Below are 20,205 nucleotides of genomic sequence, written 5' to 3' on the forward strand. Positions count from 1 at the left end.
ACAAACAGATCTATTTGTGAAACAACCTCCACAGCTCCTTTGCCTGTTCAGAAATACTGCGTGGGACAGGAAGCATTTGCTGAGCTGAATTCATTTTTTCAATGTCATCAGCAAGGCAGTATCCACTGATGTGGGAACCTAGAATGAAGAGAATATTTCTCTGCCTGTTTTGAAAGGTTTTACCCCCCCTGGACAGTACTGGTTTTGACCTTTGTCCATGGGAAAATCTGCTTAACCTCTGGGAAGAATTTGAATCTACAATGGTGTGAATTAGGTGATAGAATACTATGTGAGATTATCACAAATATTCTCTGCATTCTAGGTTCCCACACACCACCAAAACAGTCTGGTACAAACACATTGTTTTCCAGGAAGAAAGTGTAATTTTTACTTAACTCGGAGTCCACAAGGAGCACACAAAATGTTAAGGGGGGAGGGGGCCAGGGGGGGAAACAACCTCCCCAGTCTCTGGAGCAGTTGTGCTTAACAACAGAGAATGCTATGCATCGTTTTACTCTATGACTGTTCAGGTTGAAATTGTAGGCTTCAATCAATGCGGGGAGCAAGGGGGAGCACAGGAGGGGAGAAGGAAGAAAGGACAAATTTATTTGGGACCATAAAGTAACATAGCAATGGATTTTGGATCAGCAAATAACTGGAATGTGAGATCATAATCAGTCCAAGAGGTTATTTACATGTTTACCCTTGGAGACCATCTGATAAAACCCTGATCTGGTTATGCAGGGAGATCAGATTAATTTAGTAGAATTTAGCCTCCAGAAAATAAATCCTTATACAATATTCTCAACCAATGACAGGACTGACAATCTTGGGTCACTGCCCACAGAAAATAATACAATATGCTGGGGAAAAACTTTTTTTTTTTTCATTTCGTTTTTCTTCTTAATTAACTTCCACTATGTGACTACTGCATGTTAGCAGATGCCTTACATTCGCAAGAGAAGAATTATCAAATCAAGGAAAAAAAGAGAAACATAGATCCTTAAAACTGCTTATACTGCCTAAGAAACCCAAATGGCAGAAGATGTGCTAGAGATTATATAGCTTATGATGCAAATGGAAGCAATACGGTTTACTTTTGTTGGCTAACAATATTTTTAATCACCAGTTTTGATTTGGAAGCCTAAATCAGAGGTATATATGATCAGTTATTTATTATGCAAAAAGCAGATTTCCATATGAAATACAAGACCATTTACAATAATTATTACACAATCATACATTGCAATTTCTTACATTAATCCTCTTTAAGCTGACAACCATATCATAATGAAATGACAAAGTATTTCAAACAGGAAATATGTACTAAAAAAAGCAACTGAAGCAAACCTGTTTAATACTCAAAAGAGATGGTTCCCCAGCAGGTCTTTGTTCCAACCTCAGCTTGAGACATTCATGGATAACATTGAGCAGGACTCGGCAGAGGACCAAGAATGCAGGTTCAAAAGATGGCAAATCCATGGATTTCAACTCCTCCCATGATACAGCGCTGCATTTTTGCTCGCAACAAGGTGGGAAATTTAGTAACTGCACATAATCTGAACACAACATGGGATCTGGAAATTCTGAAAACTGTAACAAAAAATAGGTATCATGAAAAGGATCCTTGTAATTCTTTTGGATTTTGGATTTGTTTAAAGTAGCATGCACAGAAGTGTGTTTTTAAAAGGTAACAGTCTATTAGATGGCAAGTCAACCACAGAAGTTTCAAGTTTATATCACTGGGGATTGTTAAAGCTAACTTTTTTTTTTAAGGATCATCAGTCTCAGGAAAAACAATTATGGACCCTTGGAAATGAAAAAAACCATTTACTTAATGTTTCTGCTATGACGGTATCTAGAGAAACAACCGTATACTAAGCTAGATCAGGTACATAACCTTGTTCCTTTTCAAATACATAATGCATATATTAACATAGAACTCCACATTGTAAATGAATGCAATATTCAAAAAAGTGTCACTAGCTAAACTAAGCTAAAGTATTGAAAAAGTAACTTTTGAATTTTGGTGGATTTCAAATTTAAACTGTTTAAAAAAGAAAGATGACATATAGAGGTCAAGCTGGTTTGTTGTTTTGGGGATTTCAGGTTTTTTTTAAATAATAAACGTACTTTTTTTAAATTAAGATTACATTTAAAGAAAATTACTTTTCTAATTAGAGAAAATAATTGAGACTATATGAAATAAACATCCTAGAAATCTAAACTATACACCTTCTGATAACATTGTAAGCAAGGCTGTGCACGGAAGCACTGAGGCTTGATTTAGAAAGAAAAGCTGGACTGCAGAACATGTGTAGTTCCAGAAGATAGCACCACACAATTAAATCTCATTTAAGGATGAGATTTGTTTCAGATTAACTTTGTTTTATTCTTATTCTCATTTCTCAGCTGCTAACTATGACATCTGAATATCCTTCATTCCTATACTAGACATGACTAGCATTTTCTCGGTTTTTCTTCAGCCAAATTTAAATACCACTACAAAAGGGAAAAAGACATGACCAGTAATTAGATCAATTATAAAGTACTGCCTAGGAAGTTTAGAAAACCTTGTAATCTTATAATCTAGCAGAAAATTAAAACACATATTTAAAAACATATCTTCTTGGAATATTAATGTCTTTTTTTTACTCTCCTTAAAAGGAATATGCAGCACCAGAATAGCACCAGAGCTAAAGATTTTTATACAAAAAGTTTTCATTAACAAACAGATCATAAAAATACTACACTTCCACAGTACAACAAAAAAAATTAAGAAATACAATCCTCATGGTGATGCAAATATAGTTTGGGGAAATTCAGTTGTTATAAAACTATTAAAGAACTAGTCTACGAGCAAAAATAACACAGCCAAATTCAATAAATTTGTAATATCATTTTCTAACATCAAGGATAACAGCAAATGACATTAGGGCTTAGTACTAGACACCTAAACTTCTATTGTTCAATCTGACTAATCTTAATCTTCTGCACATTGTTTCAAATACTTTTTATAAAAACCCCAAGAAAAACTCTAAACCATTTATTGAGATCATACAAAAAAACAGACCCAAAAGTGTGGCCAGTTGAATAAACAACAAACAAGGTACATGAGCTCAAATATGTTCTATTAAAATAATATCTGATTTTATAAATTTAAATTAGAAATATTATCCATCTTCATCAAGAATGAAATTGTACAACTTCTATACAAAATGGACTGCATAGTGTCTAGAGCCTTGTTAAAGTTTCAGAGCCTATGGAGGAATCAAATGTATGTTTTTAAGACCAGCAATATGTATAAAGATTTACACGTATTTAGGATGAAATGAATGTTAAAATGTATACAGTGGAAGAATCCAGAGGCACGTTTTAGATGTGTTTTAGACAGTGTTTAAGCAACAACAGAAACAAAAGTATGTCCAGAGACTTAAAAGTCTAAGTACACACACACACACAGAGTCAAGTTACAGAAGCAACAGAAACAATAAAGATTAACAGATTACTAACAACTCTGTCTCTGAGCTGCACTAAAAAAAAAGACACTACATTCCAAGTATTGTCAGGTGCAAAGACCAAGCAATTGAAACCCATCTCTTCCATTCTAGTATAATATCATCTTTTGCTGCAGTAGGTACCACAACTCTGATGAAGAGTTGTTCGGGTTCTTTTCTGACAACATGCTTTAAACGTTGGTGCAGGAAAGAAGTTTACAATTTTATAACATTCACCTTTACTCAAAGTAATTTCTTAAAGGAGAGTAATATTCCAAAGAAAAGGTAATAATTACTGAAAATGAACATTCAAAGTAGTCACAAGAGTATAGAAGAAGGGAGAAATGATTAACCTTAACATCTTACACAAGTCATCCAACACTACATTACCAGAAGGTTTAACTGTGTGAAGCTGCAGCAAAAACTCTAGCTACTTCATGTTTCCTTAATTTGTTTTAAAAACTCTTATGCAGTCTAAACTTTGGAGGTATTTAGCAGTTTCAAAAATATATTCAAAGTCCATTTTCAATACCCCCAGACTATATAATTTACTTCGATTTTTTTAAAATGTATTTCAACCTATATATTAAGCTGACCTTTCTAAGTGTACATGGTTTGGGCGTGCTTTTGGTTCCTGTAACAAGATACCTGCAAGTTTTGCTTAGGCACTTGACTTTAAGAAAATTTTCATGTATTTCTAATGCAAATTTTCTAAAACACAAGCTAAAACCAATTAGAGAATAAATAAAAATTCAACTAATAACTTCATTTCTACAGTAGTATCTACACTAATAACAGTATGAGTGAAAAATTTCAAAATCAAATAGCTTTATATTTATAAATTCATTAATCCTGAAAAAAATAACCTCCACAGGAGATAAACAATTCTTACTCCTTTTGCAAACATGACCATCAACATTAAGAGATCAGCAACGTATCAAAGACCACATATGGTATCAGTATCAGAATGGGCATGTTGGCTAAGAGATGCCTTTGCCCAGAATTCACTGTGCCACTTTTCCAGGGACAGCAAGTAATCCTTACCACTAATTTTTCCTAGCATAAAAATATCTACAAGTTAGATAACAGTTTATATTAAGAAACAATACTCCGCCTTGAAAGAATTAGTGACCACATCTTACAATATGAAACTACTGTCCTTCACTTACTGCTTAATTCATAAATTGGTTTTATTAACACATTCTTCGTTAAAAATATAAAATGACCCAAACAAAAATAATGATTTAACTACAAGCCAGCCAAAGAATGTAACATGCTAACATGACTTGTTTTCACAGATGTCAAGGTTAAGAGAGTCCATTCATTTATTCCATCTCTCCTCGAGCATAATGTGCTTGTGCATAATCAGTACTTGATTTATGTAGACAAGAAAAACCACACAACTATAATGACATTTTTACAAAGAATGTCTTACAGAAAAACATCCAGTCTTGAAGATGAGAAAAATTAACACCTCCATTGCTGATTTTTCTCACAATTCAACTGTTGTGCTTAATTTTCCACAGTGATTTCTCTGACTTGTTGATTTAGACATTAGAAAATATAACGAACAAAGATGTTACCATAAAAATGTCATTTCAATTACAAACAAGAACAGAGAACTAGCTTGGGCTTCACACAAATTCAGTGACACGACATATTCATTTCTGTGGAAGGAGAACTGGGCTCCTAATCAAAATATACACCGTCTTCCAAAAAACCAACTAAGCTAAGCAACTGAAACATTCATAAAATCCCAATTCCTACATTTTCAGTTAGAAACAATACAGCAAGGAGGTACTCCTGTTATCCATTTACACTAGTAACCTACCTCCAGCTGATGATCACTCCTTACCAACGCCATACGGGCCCTTTGCAATGAACCATGCATTAGCTTGTGCAGTCTTAAAATTAGTTTTCTCAACCCCATTTGCTTCAGTGCTTTATCAACAAACGGCCTGTAAATAGAGGTCAAACAGTGTTGGCTGCAGCTTCCCTCAGCACTGCACTCTGGAATAACCCAGGAACTAGAGTCATCCTCAGATTCAAGCCTATCAAGCCTCCTTGAAAAATGGTCCTGAAAGTCAAAATTTGGCTTATTAGTAAAATTATTCTTGATGGCTTGCCTAAGTTCCTCAACATTCTCCTCAGAGATTTGTTCTTCACTATCACTCTCCTCTGCGCATGTTCCTGAGGATTCCTTTACTTCTGTTTCCCTATCAATATCTTCATCATCTGGATCATTTTCCTTAGACAGTCGAGGAGAAGGAATTTCAAACACTGGCCAGCCAATGTCAGAAAGATTTTTGATGCCCAATACAGTTCCCATAATCCTTAGTTTCTGGTTTAAGTCTTTTGTAATATTTAACCATAGACAGAGTGCCTGCACTCTGTCTTGAAAGTCCTTTGCAGCATACTTTTCATAGTCCTTTTGAAGAGCCTGCAGAGATGGATAAAGTGCTTCTATGTACTCCAGCAGCTCCATTATTCGCTTTACCTGCTCAAATGAGACCCGCTGGCGATGAAGGTGTTCATGGTAACTTGAGTAACTCAAAGCACTAGTTCCATGTGTTGATTTGCAAACTCCTTCTCCTGAAGTACCATTGAGACTGGCTCCATTTTTTACAGAGGAGAAGTTTCCATAGTCCACTTTGAAGGTGAGGATTTCATTGATGATATCAGGAATAGCTTGGCGGGCTGCATAGAGATAGAGGTCTTGGTCATTAATGCTCCGGCCAGCATGCCAAGCCTGCAGCTCCAGCCAGATCAGTTCATTGGATCGGTTCAACCAGACAGAGGAGGTGTTTTCCTGTCCTCTTTGTTCCCTGTCCTTTTTCTTCGAGACTGAGGTAAGTTTTAACAACAGCCGCAGGGTTTCAAAGAATTTTAACCGGTCTGCCGGGCAGTCAGTCCTAGAAGTCTGGCGTGTAGTTCTGGGTATTGGCATGGGCACAGAGACTGGAAGCTTTGCATGGCTACAGCCAAGGCTGAGGTAAGGCTTATTGAGATCAACATCTGGAATTGGTTTTTTTGGCAGAGATCCACCAACTGAGTCTAACATAAATGAGCACTGCACATTTTTCTTGTGATCTCGTTCTGTTGTCCTTAGGGCATCTCTGATCTTTTTCCCTTGCTTATAGCTGTGTTCCTCCACATTCTCAATGGTTTTCCCATTGTCTTTATGCAAAGACTGAGCTGGCATACTCATCTTTTCTGTAACCAAAGGAAGAAGAATGTGACTGTAGCAACAAGAAAAAGCATTTTTCAACTCAGTTACCAATCATTTTTCTTAGCTTGAGCATAAAAATGTTTAATATCAATAAAATAAAATTGGCATGGATAGAAGCAAAATGTAGTCTTATTATAAGTTACCACTACTATACCCTAAACCAAAGGATCTTTTCTTCTTCTCTCGCTTTACCTCTTTTGTAGAAAGAACCTCGGAGAACTCTCATCTTGATTATACCATCTACTGAGAACTGAGTATGATCAAAAGGAAAAGAACGGTTTCCAACTTCATCTTCCATACATTTGTCACATAACCTCCGAAACAGAAACTCAAAATGCAACAAAGCATTATTACAGTATCAAAGTCAAACAGAATTAAAGAGACTCCACTGCACATGCAATTTCATAAAAGCTGGAGCACATAAAGATTTTGAAATTTTGCTTGAACGCACCAATCCTGCCTCTTGGGGAGGTTGATCTTAGTTCTGTGAACCCCTCTGTAATCTTAATACACTGCCTTAGCACCTTGAGCCTGCCTCCCCACTGTCACAACACACACTTGTTTTCTTCCTTACTATGGACAACAGCTCTTTCCTGTCTAAAGGTGCAATCTCCTCCTCTTTTCCTGTTCTTTCCTCAGGAGCAGCAGACCTTGTCACTTTTCTGTAGAACTAAGAAAAGCACTTCAGTCTAGGCTTTGCAGATCAGAATAGGAGGAACTACTTGGCATGAAAAGAGTGGTCCTCTCTCTCTCAGAAGTGGTGGCAGGCTGACGGGAAGAACCTGTATGCAGACTACTAAAGAATAGTAGTTCCAGCTGATCAGCAGCTGGAACACAACAAGCTCCATGGTCACAGGGCCTCTGCTCACTCAAGCACAGAAAAGACTTTCAGAATGATGGTTGAATACTTAGTCTATTTTCACTGACCACAGCTGGCACAGCTGCAAGGAGGCCATAGCCCAAAGAGCTAGGCCAGGCAAAAAGCAGGAAAGGGCACTCTGCACTGGCAGCCAAGCAGACTGAGAATGGAGGTTGACAGAGATGAAACACACACGCTCTCCACACAGACTTTAAGTAGATTAGAAATGAATCAACTTCTAACAGCACTTTGATGTTGAAGATTTTGGTGGCCTTGCAAAATAAATTAAAATCCTATTAACATGTAAAGATCACTTTCTTAACTTGCATTCTAGATAGAACCTCTAGATCCCTTCAGTTTGTATTTTTAACATGTTATTCTCCCTTATCATTATCTTCAGATTCCCCACATCCCCAAAACACATTGAAAGAAAGGCAAGTTAAAAATTACTCATTATTAGACATCCAAAAAGACATAATACTTGAATGTTCATCATCCTTAACAAAGCCCAGGCACAATAATCTACAAATTGTTTCAAAATCCTCTCATCAAATAGACACCAATGATTCAAATACACCTGACAGTCCTGCAATAAATTAGTACAAATGCTATAACTGTATGAGTTCCTATTACTACTTGTATTCCAGTATAGTAATACAGACTTCAATTAATTTGCAAAAAAAGTTCAGCTGTACTAACAAATTTTGAGTTATGATTACTTTTAATGCTACAAAGGGCAGGGGGTTTCACAACTAAGCTACTATCAGTCAGTGAGAGGGAGCATGTGGTGGAGTCTGAGATCTTAAAGAGGTCATTAAAAGAAAATATGACAAAATGCATGTGAAGAACATGATGGGGGTAGGAAAGCAGGGTGAACAGTGGCTCCCTTTCAAGTATGAAGCTGCAAAAATTTTATACTAAAAAGCAGACACAGGCACTCCTTTTACATAGTACACAGAGAAGCTAACACTTCAGTCAGTAAGCAAGCATTCATGGAGTTCAGGAGACAGATCTTACGAGCACCTCTGAAATGCATTTAGCTTAGAAAAAATGTAAACCTCATGGGTCTTGGGCTACAGGAGAAACAATTCAGAAACTAAACAGATTATTGCATCAATTTATGTTTAGATACTAAATGCAAGTTATGAGAAACTTGGTGTGACAGAAATTAAACAACCAAGTATCAGAAGCACAAGTAAGCCAAGACCCTCATTTCCAAAATTCTTGCAGTTATCTAAAAGAAGATACCTTAAATCTTATTTGTAAACATCTGAAAAGTTATTTCAAATTTACTTTTTTGAGTGATTAGTTGCATCAAACCAACCCCTGAATGAATTCTCTTACTGAAGTATACCCATTCAAGCTCAATAAGAGCATATGTGTACACATTCAAGGTCAACAAACTACTCCACAAGGTTTTGGGGTGGCTTATTTTCATAATACAAAATAACTGTTATGAGATGGTACACATAGGCAAATAGAAAGACCTTGCTCCAAAAACTCGAAATCTACAAGCAGGGATAAACAACAACTCCTTATTTCCCATAAAGGTATCAATCTTCCATATTTTCTCAGAAGCAAAGGCTAACAATGAAATATAATGCGTTATGTTTCTTTAGTATCACAATGTCCATGTTTAGAACTCTTTTTTAAAGCACAGAATGAAACAACAACAACAAAATCACCAAAAGCAGGAAAAGTTTACATAACCACTATATATAGGGTTAAAATAAATAGAGTTAATGTTGCAACAGAAAAATTTTACTGGATTTTAAATGCGCCTTTTAGCAAAGTTTAAGAGGCTTAATAATTCCAATGCCTACAGTTAACTGGCAAGAGTAACAAGATTTCTCTGTAATTTCATATAAGGAAGAGGTATTTTGGTGAATGTTCTCTTCAGTGACGTTATTTGGAGGTTGTATGAAGTGAAAGGGAAACAGAAGCTTTGGAAAATGTTTGTATTGGCCCTTCCTTTATTATTAACTTGCATTACACAGCCCTACACAACCAAAGATTTGACTATATTCCCTTATTCGCCCTAAACAATTTACCTTTTTCTTCCCTACATTTTACCTCAAAAATGTCATCCTTGCTATGTACTCTAACATTTCCTTGTTCCACATGACGCAATTCTAAAAATTGCTTCCAGAACATAAACTGGCAATAGTCAAGCTGTCATAACTATGGCAAATAATCCTCTGACATCGTTTGTTATTTGTTTAAAAATATATTAAACAAACAAACAACAAAAACCCACACAAGAACCTAGTTGTATTCTGTATGAAAACACTGAACATACAATCTTAAATGGCTTTTTCGCACCAATTCAATCTCAACCAAAAAAAAAAATCACTTTAAGCTAAAAGATTTTATTATTAGATACCATTACATAGTACCTTTAGGAGAAGAATGCCTATCAAGTATCTTTTGGGTTTTCCCCCCGTTACCTCTATACTGAAGCACCAGAAGCAAGCAGGAAAAACTACACTCTAAGTGCTTCAGTGACACTGAAGATTAATCACTGAAAACCGTACTTTCCAATAAACAGCCTGTGAAGTGCTTCAGAACATGAAACTTGGGCAACAAAGCAACTATACCATTACTAGAGATCACAGAATCGCAGAAAAAAAAAGATTGAAAAATACTTCTGAAAGCAATTTTTTCAAACTTTCTGCTCAAAGCTGGGTTAAAACTAGTTTAGCCTGCTCATGATCTTAACCAGTTTTGTTTTACAAATCTCCCAAGATGGAGATTCCACAATCCAACAATCGCTCTGGCAAACTGCTCATTGTTTAAGTATTCTCATAGCAAAATTTTTCTTCTAATATGCAGGAGTTTTCCCTTGTTGGAATTCACAACAGCTGCCTCCCGTTCTTTCACTGTACCTCAGTACCTGGCTGCATCTTCTGTACAACCCCTCCACCAGGTAACAACAGGCTACTGCTACGACTATGATCATTTAAGGAAAAAACCAAGACACCACACCTACCTTTCAAAGTGGAGCGGCCGGCAGGCCTGCCGACGTTATTTTTCTGATGCTTTGTTGACATACGTTTCATCTGGCGAGGTGTACTAGGGGGAGAAGTGCCATAGAAAGTGTCAGCACTTGCTTCATCTGATAATTCTTCAGGGTCAGATTCAGAGATCTTGGAAGTAGCATCTTCTGATTTGCACTCTTTCCTGCAGAGAACAAGATAAACCATTACATTCAAGATAAAGAATTTTTACTTGCAGTGTCTGTTTAGAAAGGTAATTCATCCATAAATCCCAAACATAGTCAACCTTCTATATTTTACTGCCAAATCCACATGTATTTACCCAAGGTTTTTTTCATATCCCTAAGGATAAGTTTCCAATCTAATAAATAACAGGCAACATATGAAAAGGATGGTATAGGCAGAGTGTCACTAGAAGAACACAACATTAACATACATGTATATGTAATACATTTCGTTCTGAAAAGACTTGTGGCAAGCCTAAACTAAAAGGCGCATGAAATAAACAAAGGTTCAAGTATACAAACATAATGCAAAACGTTTAATCTAATCAGCAGCAAGGACAACAGCAGAGGTCTTCCCTTCCATTCTCCACCCCCTAAACCCCGCATACCACAAAGGCAACTTCTAAAATCACGCTCCCACCCTTCACGAAACTTTTACCCAGCATAGGAGATCTGAAAGTATTTTTCACAGATTTTAACATCAACTATATTAATACCATTAATATCATATATAAATACTATCACTCCCCAATGGTGCCATACATGAAATTCTCTTGCTTTAACACGTATCAGGAAGAAGAACACACCCCATTTTCAAAGAAAGAAAAGAAATGGTTTGCCTGTATTCCCTCACTTATTTTGGAAGCAGGTGTGCAAACACTTGACTCTACAGAACTCTCAGTAACTCTTGACTCTAGTAAAAGACTCTGAGGCAAAGAAACAGTCGATCTAAATCAGTGCAAGATCGCATCAGTATCCGATAACTTCAATTTCACTCAAATCACAGATTATATTTTACTTGCTACTATTTTAGGGGCAGACAAGGAATGTTACTTATGCTCTGGTGAAATAAGTCTGAGTTACTGCAGCAAGAAATATGTCAGAATATTTCCAGCTAGTAGAACAGCAGTAAGGCTAACAAAACAAAAACAAACAAAACACAGATACTGTACTTTTTCTTGGCCTTTAGCTACAAACAGAAATAAATACCTTAGCATGCAGAAGAGTTATGTTCTCTGCAAAGCCACAGAAACATTTAGTGTATGAAATATTCTTTTCACTTTACTCTTCTCACTCTACTACTTCAGCTTTGAGAAGGCAATAGGCAAGTTCACCGACTTCTGCAGATAAACCTTACTGGTTACCCAAGAAAAATGACCCAGCTGGTACCGCAGCACCACCTGGAGTCTACGGAGAGCCCTACAATCTGGTCATAATGACAACCACACAGAATCACCAATACTTTTAGTCTGGTTTCCTTGCCTTTGAATATCACACTGTTACTGTGTCTTAGCAATCTGATTCAAACAACCCCCACTGTCCAAATATAAAAACAAGCCTTACATTTGTTCCTACAGATCTTGTGAAAATAGGTGGATGAGTAAGAGAAACAGATCCTGTAAGTGCTGAGCTGGGAAAGTGGAACTCAAGTTTACATCTTTTTGGAGACCAGAAGAGCTTTATTTCTGAGAACGCTTGCAAACAGCCCTACTGCAAAAAACACTTCAGAGAACACCCCTCTGATCTTGCCAAAGACAAATCAACCACAAGAGACTAAACCACATAAAACAGAAGTCATTAGTTCCAGTGCTTATGGAGCCACTTATTTTTTCAGTGATCTCACTGGCCTGGCAAGGCAGAGGGTGGGGTGCTGATGCTCTTGCGGAGGCTGGCAGAACAGATCCTGCAAGCACTCATGTTAGGTCTCCAAGGTAGTTTTAAACTAGGACAAGTTACCTCATTAGGAAAGACCAGAGAAAACACTGTTTTCCCTCTGTTTATAAGTAAGCAACCTCTTCGAAGAATGTAACAATCAAACCTCTCCACCAGGCTGAATTAACTGATCTTTAAAGAACGTAAGATGGTTATTTTGGCCACTATTGCCGGAGGCATTTGAAAGACCTGTAGGTGTGGCCCTCATAGGACATGGTTTATTGGTGGACTTGAATGTGTTACTTTACTGTTGGACTCAATCTTAGAGGTCCTTTTCAACCTAAATGATTTTATAATTCTACCGTGTTTGTTTCTTGCTATGTCTGATGAGAGGGCAGGAGTGCCAGAAGTATCCAAATCACCCTCCAACCTCACACACGAATTACACACATACCTATACAGTGGCATCCAGTATGACTTACTTAACATTCAGCCTTTTTTTTCTGGGTAATTTAGTAAAACGTTCTTTGATAAAAAGCATAGCAGGCATCACAAAACATGCAGCACTTGAAATCATATCACAAAACAAGCAACCGTGCCCTCGTTCATAACAACAGAACCACTCTTGTTAGCAGCTGGTGAGATGATCTAACCAAAGCTGGCTGGTCTGCTCAGAGAGAGGAAGGCACAGGTTGCAAACCAAGTTTTTAAAATTTTACCATACTCAGTTTAGGGTTTGTGTGCAAAGACTATACCTCAAATCAGTGCCAATTAACACCAAGATTCAGTTTCATCAGTGCAAGCCTTAGGGTACAACAATGCACTAAATATACAGGGTCTGAACTAAAGCAGCTACATCAGCTTTGACATGGTAGGAATAATTTTTCTCATCCAGACAACACCAGACATCTATGATCTTCAGCAGGAAGACTCTGGTGTTAAAATCAATTATGATTTTTACAGATTACTGACATTGCAGCATTTACAATGTTTGTGTGTTATTTGCTGTCATGAACTAACCATAGGCTAATTAAATCTGCCAATCTCTAAAATGCAGTGCTGGCAAGCCTGAATCAGATCATAGTGTTGGTTATTAGATAGAATTGTTGGTTCCTAAATACTGTTGGAACCAGAGTTGAGAAACATTAGTTGAGGCTAATTTCTTCGTAGCTACCAAGACATGCAGGTTTTCTCCCCCACAGCAAGTGAGAACCATCCAAAGTTTAATTATGCTTAACACACAAAAAGTGAAAGCTAGAAATGTGACAACTGCTGTTACTATTTGCCAATAACAGCCTAAACCAAATCCCTACAAGGAAAACTAGACGTGCACAATTTTCATAGTCTATTTACAGTTTCCAAGCCTCAATTTTAATGACAAAAATGCTTCTTAGAATTTTACCCTCGGAATATAAGACTGTAGCCAGGATGCATAAATCATAAATATTGGGAAAGTTTTAAGAGTAGTATGGTAAAAACAAGAACCAAAGCAAAACAACTTAACAGCTCGGAAATGCACCAAAAAAAAACCCCCAACAAACCAAGAATGTTTCAACCAGAATCTGAAAAGACAGAATACATAATTTCTTTAATTTGCACTTCTATACAACAACAGCTTTTTTTTTTTTTTTTTTTTTTTGACTAAGTAAAAGTGATGGCAATGTATGGACAATTCTAGCTCAGTCATGGAAACCAAGATAATTCGTCTGGATTTTAAAGGCCTGCAAACCAAAATAGGAAAGGGGGCAGAAATATAGGTATGAAATTTGAAGCAGCAGGATAGGAAGCAAAAGTCTGGTAAGCACCACTATTGATAAAGGCCACAACCTTTGGAAAAATACATTCATTTATCACTAAAAATAAACTAACAAATGAAAAGACCACTGAGGATCACATGGGAACATGTTACAATTAATTAGGCTAAAGTCCCACTGAGGAACACAATTTTTAACCAATACAAACTTTTGCACTTTCCTGAAGCTTGCAAAGTTTGTAACAACCATTAACGAGAGGGCATCCTAAAAACTGTGACAGCTATATAGGGGAAGCCCCTTTTTACTCTTCCGTTTATATCAGCCACCTTCCTCAGAAGCAGGAGTTCAAATACATTAGGCACTTACATAATTAAGTCAGGTTCAGCTACTGTTTATCATCCCACATGCAGCTTAAAAGCTTGTTGGGGATCAGAGCAGTAGAGGTCAACTGACTGGACTACAAGCACACAGCAATAAATTTGAGTTAGGCAGTTCCCACACAGTAGCTGGGATAATCACCCACCACAATGGTTTGGAAGCTGTGCACTCCAGAGACTGCTGCTGTAAACAGCTGCCTGCAGTATCAAAGCCATCACACCTTGCAGGAATCAGTAAGGCTCTTTCTCAACACTTCTTATGGCCCTCTGCCATTTTCATACAAAGAACTGCAGTATCTGTACAGGGTCCAGCACCAAACTACCAAGTACCAGCTCTTGACATTCAGTGGCTTTGTTTTAAAAGTAAAGTGTCTATTTTTCAAATATATACTCCTTAACTCAGATTCAGCTTGATAATTAATGCAGGAAGACAAAGCTACATTGGTCTGCTCTTAGCAATGCACATTCCCAGTCAGCAAAAGTAGCAGAAAACACAGGCACTACACACTGCCAAACACATCTTGTTAAAGTTAAGGTAGCTCTCCCTAAAGGTAGTCACAACCAGTCTTTTTCAGACAATATTCTGACAAGAACTGTCATCACCCAACAGCTGCTGGTTATGCAAAAAGCAAACAGAATTTTTAAGTACCCACCTATGCACCTGTTAAAACAGAGAAACAATAAAGTATGCAGTCAGTGCTGCTAAACACCACACACAGCAAAACTCTGGAATCAGAAGCTCCAATTTCTGTGCGGCAGTACTAGGTTTCATTTTATAGCAAAAGAGAATGTAAAGGTACTCCTGGACCAACAGCACAAGAAAGGAACTTCACTAAGCAATCAGTAGCACCTCGGGTAAAAAAGACTGAGGATTAGACAACCAAATCAGGAAAACAAGATGAAAAAACCTGAAGTTCTACTACAATACAGGACAGCTACCTGGTGTAAACACATAGTGTTACGTTCCAACATTAGGAAAGCATCATGCACCCCTATATTTTAATCACTTTTTAAACATTATGTTCTGAGGGAAGCTGTAAGCTTAAATGAATGGACATGGTTCTGAATGGTTCCTGAACTGAAAGCAGAAATGACTAAAAATCCAGCTTTGAATACGGTATTTTCAAAGATCTGCAACACATGTGAATACAAAAATGAAGTGCCTGATGTTACTGCATTTACTATAAACTGCCCTAAGTGCAGCAAAAGGAAGTCTTCAGCAGAAGGCAAGGAAAAGATCTTGTTGGGGGTTCTTATTATATTATTACAGCACAGCAGGAATTTGCACTGTTTCTACAAATAAAACTGTATTTTTTTGCTAAATGCATTCTAAGTCTGGCACAGCACTTACAGGTGGGAAAAAATAGCCTGTTAGCAGGATATGAAAATTCTGTGATGAGCACAGACATTCAAATAGTATTCATGTTACATATTCTTCCTGTCATTATACCTCCAGAGACTGCAGACAAACATAGTGTTCATATTAAAACCTAACACTGACATAGAGGAATGAAAATACTTGACCTTTGTTTTCACATTTGAATCTTAGATGCCTGAGCTCAGTATTTCTGAGTAGTCAATGTTAAATCTTAGTCATCAATAAATAACATGTCCTTGCTATCAACATATTAATAGTTCTTATTGTTACAAACTTGGTAAATACTTGGCAAGATTTTTAACAGTATAATTGAATTCAACTTGAAACTAAGAATATGTCTGGCTTCGTAATTCGTTATCCTAAGTATAATTTGGGTATAGAAAAGTACCAAGTTTGAGGGGTTTTTCTGAGCAGAATCACTACCACAAAGATAAACTGCAGATATAGTTCTCCTTAAAGTTCTAGTGTAAAAATTTTAAAAAACCAGAAAAGTCTTCAAATTACGTAGGGCAAATGAAATTAAGACTTGCAAAAAGTACCACATCTCTATCAAAGCCTGGACCAGCTTCCTCCTGAGAAAAAACTTTGTTACTTTTGGCAAATTCCTGCTTGGCAAATGAACATCCATGGTTTTGGATAAGGAACTGGAAGGAATATATACTACCTGTAGCTTTTCCAAATTTTAGAGAGAACATACGCCACTTCCCACCAGTACAAAAAAAAGATCTGAAAGCAGCTTTAAGCTGGAAGAGAGAGCGGTAACAAAAGCTTTGGAGTTCCAAGTTTCTATCTCACAAGGATCTTGTAGGCATTACTTTACTCTAGAAGAGACATCTGGATAACTTAACTTGACAAAAAAGCCTGGCAGAAAATCATCTAACTGCACTTTTATTCTGGAAAAGGGGAACTCAGAGTACCATTTCTTCTGGCATGAAGACTGTATAAAAAAAATAGCAGGGAGGAAGAACAAAATAATAACATTCTTCTCTAAATTAACTTGTTGCCTTTGCAACTCTTCCTTCAGTTGGCAACTAAAAAGCAAGACTGATAACTCCTTTAATTTCTGCTTTTCAAGCAGGCTTCTCTACCTCAGTTTGTGTATTCCTATGATCACCCGTATATTTGCACTATTTTTCCTTTCTACAGCAGGTGACTAATCCTGTCCAGTTACACGCATCCATTTCCCAGCTCTTCTGAAAGTTAAGACATAAATTTATTTATGAGGGTCACATTCAACCTTTCATTGATTTCTCTAACAATAAAAGCAGATAATATGTAAGGCACACCAATGTAAAGGCTAAAATGAATGGGGGAAAAAAAAAAACGAACTTAAAACTTGTCTTTAAATTAGAAGAAAGTTTGAAGGAGACAGATTTTTAAAATAATGACTGGAGGTAATCTAAGTAAACAAAAAATTACTTTGTCATGTTGTTGTCTTAAAACAATATTTTAAGGCAGAAATCTATGGCATTTCTGTATGTACTAGGTATTTCAAATTACATTTTAAGGAAGATACAGTACCAGCATAACAATTTCAGTTTTAAGAAATATTAGAATTCAAATTCAGCTGTACATAGCTACATTTTTTTTCTTCCAGAGGGATCAGGGGAAGGCAGGATATGTTATCATTTATCTCTGCAGTCTAGGAATGAACAACCAGCATATTGGGAGAAAAAAGATGATAGCTGGACAGGAGGAAAGGAGAGCAAAAAATTTATTTATAACAGATAGTAATTTTACCATTTACTCCTGACACAAAATGCAAAAAAGCACATGCATCTTTCATCTAGTATGTCTGCATATGCAAATCTTACAAAATCTAAGTTTGCATTAAAACAGCTTACAGCACAAATACTTCTAAGAGAACAAAAAAGGAAGCAATATTTAAAAAAAGAAATTTAATCAGGTATGAAATGTAATGCTATTCACACAACTTTTTACAGTAAAGACCCTCAGAAATTACCAACACTACAGTCACAGTAAGATGATACAAGAAAGGGAAGCTGTTCCAGCGTACCTTTTGCTTCCCAGGTTGCACATCCCTGACCCTTTTGCCATCCCTTCTGCACAGAAGGCAACAATCATGTGACCTCAATCACCAACCTGACAGTGAAAAAAACCATTAATTTTTTGGTGCACCATTTACCTGTCAGATCAATACACACAATATACACAAAAACCCCACAGCCCCATGACAGCCAAGGTCCTCCACTTCCTGAACCTGGCATTCTCTTGTAGAGAGAGCAGGGGGAAGAAGGCAACCTGCTGAGTGTTAAGTGCGTGCTCTCAATCACTCTCTTCTGGCTGCACATGAAGCAATTTTACACGACTCTCTGTCCCTTCTGCTTTCCAGATACTTTGCCAAAAGTCACCAGCACCCAAGATGCACATGTATAACTTAAAGTACCAACACTGGCTCTTCACTGGTGCTGCCAAAACAATCCAGCTCAGCTGGTATGCCTTTGTTAGCAGGATTTTTCCAACTTCAGCCACTTTTAATTTTGATTAGGCAGCCAAATGTACTTAATGTCACGCTAGCAAGTTTCACATGGCAGACATTCCTAGTTGAGGGAGGGCAAGAGAGGGATGTTAGAAGATGAGAACAGTAACTTTTAGCTGAGTCAGCCACAAAACTAATGAAGATTTTTACTTGCAGCAACAATAAAACCAGAACACTTGGGCAGGAAGATGCTTAAGGTAATATTGGTACCACCACGAAGAACTGATTGATTACATCATTCCAGTAGCTTTTTTATAAATTAACCTATGAACAAGGGCTTGTGAACATAGAAATAATGACAGAAACACTAAAACTTCATTAGCAAATTGTCAGGACATAAGAGCAGCCCTTTAAAAGCCCCGCTCTGCTCACTGTTTACACCTTGTTTATCTTTGAACACTTAACTGTAGCAGGGCTGCACAAATGCACACGCTCAGGCTGCTATGAAACCCGTGCCACCCTCTTGCAAACTACAGGTTTACATTACAACAGCCCTGCTAACACTTAAGAACCAAGTACAATAAATTCCACATCAGCTGAGGGAGCAGTATAAAGCAAGTATTTCTGCTGCAACACAAACAGTGGTTTGGAGCGAGACTTCACTGTGACAAAATCACCACTATTTCTCCAGAAATTGCCGAGGAAAAAAATAAAAGTCATTACTGGGAAAAAGATTAATGCACAGCTTTGAGCTCAACAGCTAAACTTTAATTGATTCCCAGCAACAACTTTTCCTCCTTGGTAACTCTCAATTAAGCTCTTTAATTAGAACAGAAGGACCCAGCAAGTGTGAACACACTTCATTTCTACAGTAGACCTCGAGCACATGTCTGACTAGGCTTTACAAATTTGTTTACAGCACTAATGTACTTACTAGCAAATTTTAGTTTAACAGAAAAATTTAACACAACTGTCTGCTTCTCAAGATCTGGAAGCTACCAGAGTCAGTTCTTCAAATTACTACTACTTTGGCACTTTTCCCAAAATTCTCCTATATTCCTGGGCAGAAGCTTCTATATGTGGTTATTATATTTACAAAAGAAAGACAAAGTCACAGAAAAATCTAATAAAAGCTATTGAAAGAATGGTGAGGTATTGAAGCACCTTTCGGCTGATTAGAACAACATGGTAAACCTCAAAAAGACGAAACCGTCAAACAATGATTCAAAAATAAATTAAGCAGAATGCAAAGTAGTATTCATCATATCTTTTCATAGCAAGTAGTGATAAGCACTACTGAGACATATTTAGATGATCTAAGGAAGTCATTTTTCTTCTGCAAATTATACCAACTAGAAATAAGTATTAAAAAATAAATGAAATAGAGCTTTTATAAAAGCTTTGGCAGTTCTTCATGTTCTCATCTCAGAAAAAAAAAAATACTCAGAACTGTCTGTTCTTTTTTAGTAGCAAATTTGAGAACAGAGAAAACTTAACTCATTTTTCCATCTTGGATTATTGTAAGTTTTCATACAAATTTGAACTATGATGTAACAGCATTTACAGTAGATCCATTTCTGAGCTTGTCCCCAACAGATCATTTGATAAAAACCACGCGTATTTTATTTCAAAAGAAAAAAAGCCTATTTAATTCTACCCTTGTTCTATAACATGTAATAGAGTGTGAAAATGTTGATGGGTTTGTTAGGTTTCCACATCCATGTTCAAGCCTGCCAAGTGAGGCTGCAAATGGATCAAAGGTTAGAACTGTAGAAACAGGAGCTAAGAGAGCTTCACC

The 20,205-nt window shown here is 36.9% G+C and overlaps 1 protein-coding gene across 8 annotated transcripts in view; it reads right to left on the minus strand.

The window, feature by feature from the left end:
* The window catches only part of MAP3K4 (mitogen-activated protein kinase kinase kinase 4), a 68,211-nt gene that overhangs the window by 42,412 nt on the left and 5,594 nt on the right, over positions 1–20,205 (minus strand). For 7 of the 8 annotated variants that reach the window (XR_004238843.1, XM_032102480.1, XM_032102478.1 and 4 more), the window contains exons 2-4: positions 10,575–10,765; positions 5,329–6,710; positions 1,351–1,593 (exon numbers count right to left, since the gene is read on the minus strand). Coding sequence is in view for 7 of the 8 variants with exons in the window: in XM_032102480.1 (XP_031958371.1) it covers positions 1,351–1,593; positions 5,329–6,710; positions 10,575–10,765 (1,816 nt within the window). In the remaining variant the exon portion in view is untranslated. The remainder of the gene's footprint in view (positions 1–1,350; positions 1,594–5,328; positions 6,711–10,574; positions 10,766–20,205) is intronic. The other variant, XM_032102483.1, reaches the window with a different exon arrangement.

Source organism: Corvus moneduloides, chromosome 3, assembly GCF_009650955.1.
Source record: "Corvus moneduloides isolate bCorMon1 chromosome 3, bCorMon1.pri, whole genome shotgun sequence".
Lineage (NCBI taxonomy): Eukaryota > Metazoa > Chordata > Aves > Passeriformes > Corvidae > Corvus > Corvus moneduloides.